The 7951-nt window shown below is 28.5% G+C and overlaps 1 protein-coding gene and 1 long non-coding RNA gene across 6 annotated transcripts in view; one reads left to right on the top strand and one right to left on the bottom strand.

The window, feature by feature from the left end:
* The first annotated feature begins 443 nt into the window (after window positions 1-443).
* On the top strand, window positions 444-2197 carry LOC111418171 (uncharacterized). The gene is made up of 2 exons (XR_011641611.1): window positions 444-821; window positions 1292-2197. It is a non-coding gene; the product is annotated as an uncharacterized lncRNA (long non-coding RNA).
* A 1122-nt stretch (window positions 2198-3319) lies between these two features.
* Window positions 3320-7951, bottom strand: part of LOC111418173 (Darkener of apricot) — a 38508-nt gene continuing 33876 nt past the window's right edge. For all 5 annotated transcript variants that reach the window (XM_071199655.1, XM_071199656.1, XM_071199657.1 and 2 more), the window contains 4 exons: window positions 7627-7797; window positions 7438-7567; window positions 4059-4309; window positions 3320-3998 (listed from right to left, as the gene is read on the bottom strand). In XM_071199655.1, the coding sequence (XP_071055756.1) occupies window positions 3798-3998; window positions 4059-4309; window positions 7438-7567; window positions 7627-7797 (753 nt within the window). In that variant the 3' untranslated portion in view covers window positions 3320-3797. The remainder of the gene's footprint in view (window positions 3999-4058; window positions 4310-7437; window positions 7568-7626; window positions 7798-7951) is intronic.

Raw genomic sequence — 7951 nt, 5'->3', positions numbered from 1 at the left:
TCCCCGTTAATTGTTTTTTATTGATTAATATTTGGAATTTTTGATAACAAACCTTTTTAGTTATTGTGTCAAAGTAGTATAACCAATTAGTGTTATATTAGTAATAAACTATTAGATAAATTGAAATTGGTTGTGGCATCTGTTATTCGATGGGGATATTAATAAATAATAGCAATGGCAATAATAAATTAAGTTTTTTGTAATTTTTAAATATTTGTAACTTGGGTTGCATATACAATTCTTTTAAATTTTCAATATAAACAAAAAACATAACCTTAAAAATTTGACATAACCAATTTTTTTTTTAATATTAAAGTTTGTCTTTATTATTAAAATAGTTTAGTAATGTATGGTTTATTCGGTACATAACAATTAATTTATTATATTTAAAAAAAACTAAGAAAAATCCAAAAATTAATTTTTTTGTAATTTTTACATATTTGTAAGTTGGGTTGCATACACAATTCTTTTAAATTTTCAATACAAACAAAAAACATAACCTTAAAAATTTGACTTAATTGTTTAAAGTTGTTTTCATTATTAAAATCGTTTAACGTGTAATAATGTTAATACTAATAACATTATTTAAGAGATAATACATATTTCATAGTAAAAATGTGATTTTTTCTAGTGAAACTGTAGGAAAGATGTACAATTATCTAGATTCATCACTAATTATGAGGTTATCTAGAAGGAGCCAAAGGATATTAATAGAGGAAAAGTAACAAGAAACGTGGTGAAAAGGAGCTCGCTCTAGAAACGTTGAAACTGTGCATTGAATTCTAAATAATACCCAAAAACTATCTCGGAAAGTATTTAACGTAAGTATTTTTTATGTAAAGTATACAATTTATTTAAATTTTAACTAATTCTAATACAAATTAAAATTAATGTAGTGTTAATTATGTCTATATAGACAACAAGAAAATATAATCAAATAAGTTTAGTTGGTTTCATTAAAAACAATTGATTTTAATTTCCATTATGAACTTAATCTGTAAAATTTAAATTATTAATAATATATGATTTATTCGGTACATAGAAATTAATTTGTTATATTAAAAAACAGTAAGAAAACACGCAAAATTAAAGTTTTTTATAATTTTTAAATATTTGTAATTTGGGTTGCATACACAATAGTTTTAAATTTTCATTACAAACAAAAAACATAACCTTAAAAATTTGACTTAATTGTTTAAAGTTGCCTTCATTATTAAAATGTTAGTTTTAATACTATTTAAGAGATAACACGTATTTCTTTGTAAAAATTGAATTTCTTCTATGGAAACAGCACAAAGGATGGACAATTATTTAGATTCATCACTAATTGTGACGTTATCTAGGAGGAGCCAAAGCCAAAGGATTTTAATAGAGGAAATGTTATGAAGAGGAGCTAGCTCTAGAAAGGTTGAAGCTGTACATATTGCATTCTAAATAATACCCAAAAACTGTCTTGGAAACTTCTTAATGTAAGTATTTTCTATGTAAAGTATATAATTTATTTTTATTTTAACTAATTTTAATACAAATTAAAAGTAATATTTTGCTAATTATGTCGATATAATTATAGACAACAAAAAAATACAATTGGATAACTTTGGTTGGTTATATTAAAAATGATTTATTTTAATTTCTGTTATGAACTTAACCTTTAAAATTTAAATTTTTAATTTAAATTATATATTTTAATTATTAATTTAATATAACAAATTAATTTGTTATATTTAAAAAGAAGTAAGAAAATCCCAAAATTTAAGGTTTTTTGTAATTTTTAAGTATTTGTAATTTGGGTTGCATAAATTTTTTTTTAATATTAATTTCTTTTTAGTATTAAAATTATTTTCTGTGTTAAAATCGCTAAAAATTTTAGTTTTAATACTATTTAAAAAGGTAAAACGCATTTTGCCCATTTCTGTAGCTCTAAAAACTTTGAAGCTGGCCAATTCTATTTCAAGTAATTCCAACAATTGTCTCGGAGATTATATTATTATAACGTGAGTGTTTTCTATGTAATCTAATGTTTCAACATTTCTTATTCCTGTAATTCTTCATGAATATATCGTCATTAGGATCATTTCCTCTAAAGAAATGTTCGTTTTTGTGTCCAAATATGTGCATGCATATCATTATATAAAAATAAACTTGTAATTATTATATTTTGACTATAAAAAATAAATAAAAAAAGAAAATACAAGTTTGTTGGTGTTTTAATTTAAAATAATTAAAATTTTTGAATCGCCCTGTTCACGCTTTCATTTAGTAAAGTTTCAAACCAACAAGTTTAAGATATAGCGCCATCTATCTTTCAATTCTCGAACTATATTTCGAAATTTAATTGGTTCGAAACTCCGCTAAGGAAACTATTATACCGGGTGATCCTAATAAAAATTGTAGTTCGGATTGAAATTTTCACGAAATTAATTTATTTTTGAATCACCCGGTATAATTTTTTCCTTAGCCGAGTTTCGAACCATCAGTAATTTAAATAATGTCGCCATCTATCGTTCAAATACCGAACTAATCGGAATAATTTTGAAATTGAGGTTGGTTCGAAACTCGGCTAAGGAAAAAACTATACCGGGTGATTCAAATAAAAATTGTATTTGAAATAAAATGTTCACAAAATTAAATTTTTTTTTGAATCACCCGGTATAATTTTTTCCTTAGCCGAGTTTCGAACCATCAGTAATTTAAATAATGTCGCCATCTATCGTTCAAATACCGAACTAATCGGAATAATTTTGAAATTGAGGTTGGTTCGAAACTCGGCTAAGGAAAGACTATACTGGGTGATTCAAATAAAAATTGTATTTGAAATAAAATGTTCGCAAAATTAAATGTTTTTTTGAATCACCCGGTATAATTTTTTCTTTAGCCGAGTTTCAAACCTTCAAAAATTTAAATAAAATCGCCATCTATCGTTCAATTACCGAACTAATCGGAATAATTTTGAAATTGAGGTTGGTTCGAAACTCGGCTATGGAAAAAACTATACAGGGTGATTCAAATAAAAATTGTAATTGAAATAAAATGTTCGCAAAATTAAATGTTTTTTGAATCACCCGGTATAATTTTTTTCCTTAGCCGAGTTTCGAACCGTCAAAAATTTAGATGATATTGCCATCTATCGTTCAATTACCGAACTAATCGGAATAATTTTGAAATTGAGGTTGGTTCGAAACTCGGCTAAGGAAAAAATTATACCGGGTGATTCAACTAATGTTGAATGAAACTGCAACCTAATACAGGTTATTAAACAGGATTAATATTAAGGATGAGAATATTAATTAATAAAAAACCATCAAAAGAAACAATAATACTTATTTGAAAACTATATTTTTTATTTAAGAATATTTACAAGACGGGGATATAACTTACCTAGATAGAATGGACTGTTTTGATTAATCGTTAAAAAAAAGTTGAACAATAACGATATCTTATGCATATATCGAAAAAAAACAATTTATCCGTGTACAATAAACGAATAATTCTTCAACTTAATCAATTAAAAAAAAACTCATTAAATGGAAATGACGAGTAAACATCTTGAATCAAATTTCTGCCCTATGATTTCACTAAAAATTACGATTAATTCTTTTTTTTTCAGTAAAAAAGCGTCCAAATTAAAACCTAGCCGGGCGTTTTAATATTATCATCAACAAAAAGAAACTGCAGTGAAGAATTTACTTATTGTCCGACAATACAACATCTGCGTAGTAGAAAAAAATAAATTGAAATAGAAACGATTTTTTATCTTTATCTTTCTTTCTTATTTCCGTTTCGTTTTCAAAATCAGCTCAACTCATCGATGGGCTCCGATCTCGCAACATATCGCCCGCCCCTTGCTCCCCTAACCTTTGATGCGACGGTATCTTTGCGAAGAACGGATGAACCAAAGCTTCTTTTAAAGTTATCCTTTGAGATGGCTCGTATTCTAACATTTTATAGATTAAATCGAAAAGTTGTTCGTGATCGTTGCTATCAACTTGTTTATATCTCTATTTTATAAAAAAATAAAAACATTAATTACAATTTAAGTTGAGCTTTTTTATACTTACCGATAAAGGTTTACAATTATCTTTGACATAACGACCAGCGGAACTCTTTTCATCCCACTCTAATTTGCCGCGGTAAAAATATTTCGTTTTGGTTTTTCGAGCCATTCTCACCGGGATTTCCCCCAAAATCCTTTGCATCATTGCCAAATGTTCTCGGTTATCGTGCGTTTGAAACAGAGTTATTCCTAAGTACAATTCGAATAAAATACAACCGATTGACCAAACATCACATGGCTGAGCCCAACCCAATTCTATATATAATAACAAAAATTAATTATTATTTTAATTACGAACATTTGTCTTTATTATAAGGATAATTTCGCATCATCAGGATTTTAATATAAATCTAAAAGAACAATAATAATCAGATAAAAAATTTAAAATATCGTAATTCTGCACTTTATAACATCAGCTAGAAAATGATGTTGAGCATTTTTAATCACAATTTTACAACACAGCCTAACCTCACTTTTTCAAATGACATTTTTTTGACGTTTCATTAAAAAAATTTATTTAACTCACACAGTTTTGGAAATAAAATTAAAAAGAAATTTGCGTCATAGAGGCTCGTTTTAGTCACTCGTACACGTTTTACGTTATAAAGAAAATCGAATAGCAATTCGTATTTATCGTGGTTCTAAATTGGGTTAAAATATTTGACGTAATGCGAAGATAGTTACAAACGTATATTTTAAGGCTTTTTTCAACAGGTGGCGCTATCTCTTATGCGTTTTAAAGTGACATTTTTAAAGTGAAATTTATTTAACTCATTTTGCGTTAGAAATAAAACTAAAACTAGAAATTTTGAGGTTATGCCGTGCGCCTTTGACGCACGGCATAACCCTAAAATTTCTAGTTTTAGTTTTATTTCTTATTCCATTGGCAGTAACAGTTGTGAAAAATGACACTTGAAAAAGTGAGGTTAGGTTGGGTTGAATGGTTATGTCGTATTTTGTTAGTTTACTTTTTGTGGCTGTTTCAAGCGTGATTGCTTCTTATGTATCGTTAATATGAAAGAAAATCTTCGAGGACGCACTAAGTGAGTAAAATAATTTTTTTTAATGAAACGTCAAAAAATGTCACTTGGAAAAGTAAGGTTAGATTTAATTAGAAAAGTAAGATTTGGTCCAAGAGATAGATAAACAAAAATAACACATTTCCCAGTACAGTTTTAAGATAACACGGCCGTTTTCGAAGACATCGGCCGCCCCCGAGAACACGAAATGTTCGTTTTCACAAATACGAGTAAAGATCCAACTCAAAGTTTTCAATGTTAACGTCCGCGATGACCGAGTGCGGCCGATGTCTTCGAAAACGGCCGTGTTTGTTTAAAGCTGTGCTAGAAAATGATGTTGAAGATTTTTAATCACACTTTTCCAACACAACCTAACCTCACTTTTTCAAATGACATTTTTTTGACGTTTCATTAAAAAAATTTATTTAACTCACTAAGTTTTGGAAATAAAATTAAAAAGAAATTTGCGACATAGAGGCTCGTTTTAGTCACTCGTACACGTTTTACGTTATAAAGAAAATCAAATAACAATTCGTGTTTATCGTGGTTCTAAATTGGGTTAAAATATTTGACGTAATGAGAAGATAGTTACAAACGGCACTTTTTACAACAGGTGGCGCTGTCTCCTATGCGTTTTAAAGTGACATTTTTGACGTTTCATTAATAATTATTTAACCAACAAGTGTATTAATTATCGAGATATCTTAATGCGTTAATTTTTAAGATAATTATCACTGGCAAACTTTAAGAAAGTCCGACCGAACTAATATAGTAGTCAATTTAGTAAATATTCTCGAATGAAATCTGTAATACCGACCCAACCGACCACTATATGTATTCAGTAATAAGTTTTGACTTTTGACACATTAAAATCGTTTATTATAATTTATAATTAATGAATGATTTTGTATAGCCCCAGGGATCTTTGATGGGAGAACTTGGGACTGATTGTATGTCGAAATCCCACCGTAAGATGGCATTAGCGTCTATACTGAAATAACTTAATTAAACTAACAATTTTATTATTAATAATGGGAATGATGACACAGCAATAACAATTATTACCAGTATCATTCTTTTAATTTAAAAAGTATAGATTCCAATTCGTTATATTTTTTAAATTTGCCGCTAAGAATTTTGAAAGTTGACGTTTGCTCAGAATGACAGATGAAAACGTCATTTTAAAGTGATTTTTCGGTAAGAGTCAAGGACAGTAGAATCTAACAGGACTGCTACATCCATTGTTGTGACAACCTGCCCGCAAACTACGTCATACCATTTTCCACGCCCAGCTGTTGTTATGGTCAATGTTTACTGTGTATTATTAAAGGTTATATCCTAGACGTATTCATTATATTTTTGAAGTTTTATGTTTTTAGACGTATTAATGTCTATCATATAACCTCTAAAAACACAGACAGTTACCAGGCGTGGCAAATAGTGTGACGTAGAGTGCGGGCAACCAACCCGTAGTGGACTACAAAAATACAATGGATGTAGCAGTCCTGTTAGATTCTACTGTCCTTGGGTAAGAGTATAATAAAGTAATAATGGTATGATTAAATTGCCATTGTTTGGAGCCACTATGTGGTTCATTTTCGAAATAGTTGTTCTGTGGTTGGAGCTTTTATATATAAACCCAATCCAACCTATATTCTAATGGTTCGGTTCTTAACTGATAAATTCCAAAATATTCCCAACAGATGGCGCCACATGCGTTCAATTTTTAGTACTAAGTTTTTGTTTAGAGAGTTGCATTTCGACGAAGCTATTTTCTATGATTTTGTATACATTTATAAATCATATAAATACGCGAAATGATATTTCAATACCTGAAGCAGTTGTAAATGATTATTTTTTCGTATGGCACACTACAGTATAATACAAGTGACTTTAAGAAAATGTTGGGAAACTATTTTAATGTTTTTCTCTACTACAATTACAATTAATGTTAATGTATTGTACAGCAATGGGTTCAGAAAAAAATCTATCCAGTAACGTGAAGAAAAACATACCGAGCAATTTGAAAATCAAAAGTTAATAATCGCTTGAAATTGAAGATGGCGTTGTAAAAAGTTTAATTTCATTTGAAACCTCGCTCATGAAAATCGGAATCTAAATGACAGAGTTACAGCTTGAGGGTTTATTTTTATTTCTTTTCTGAATGGTTTATCAATCAATGCAATAGCTTAATGTATTAAATTATTCATTGTGTTTAGGATTTGAGTCTTAGGGTGGTTAAACAAACGTCGATTAAACATGTTTGAGTAAACATAATTAATCCACGAGGAGTGTTATTTCCTTGCAAAATTATCCTTATAAAAAATTAATTATTTCGAATAATATAAAATTAATTATTATTACCTAATATAACTTCTGGAGCCCTATAGTGCCGTGTAGAAACTATTGTGCTATGATGCTCGTGATCAAAAGTTGCACTTCCAAAATCGATTAATCTTACATCAGTGCGTTTTACTCGTTTCACATCTTTCCTCTAAATAACAAAAAAACATTTTAATTTTTTTTAACTAATTAATTAATTAATAAATATACCTTTCTACTGTTATGGATTACTTCATAATCGGAGTCTACAAATAAAATATTTTCAGGTTTAAGATCGGTGTGTGTTAATTTGTTATCGTGCAGGAATCGAACGGCGAAGCAAAGTTGGTAACCGATGTGGCGAACTTGTTCCAATGAATACGGTTGGTAATTGTTATCCTTCTGCAATAATAAAAATAAGAAATAATAGCTCATTATATGCGAGTAGAATACTATACTTTGTCCACGACTATTGAAATTGATTCCATAAATTAATTTTTTAAATAAATTTTTGAATAAAGGTTAAACGTCAATGTGACACAAATTCAATGTTACC

This window comes from Onthophagus taurus, chromosome 10 (assembly GCF_036711975.1).
Source record: "Onthophagus taurus isolate NC chromosome 10, IU_Otau_3.0, whole genome shotgun sequence".
Lineage (NCBI taxonomy): Eukaryota > Metazoa > Arthropoda > Insecta > Coleoptera > Scarabaeidae > Onthophagus > Onthophagus taurus.
This window is presented reverse-complemented; position numbering and strand designations above follow the sequence as displayed.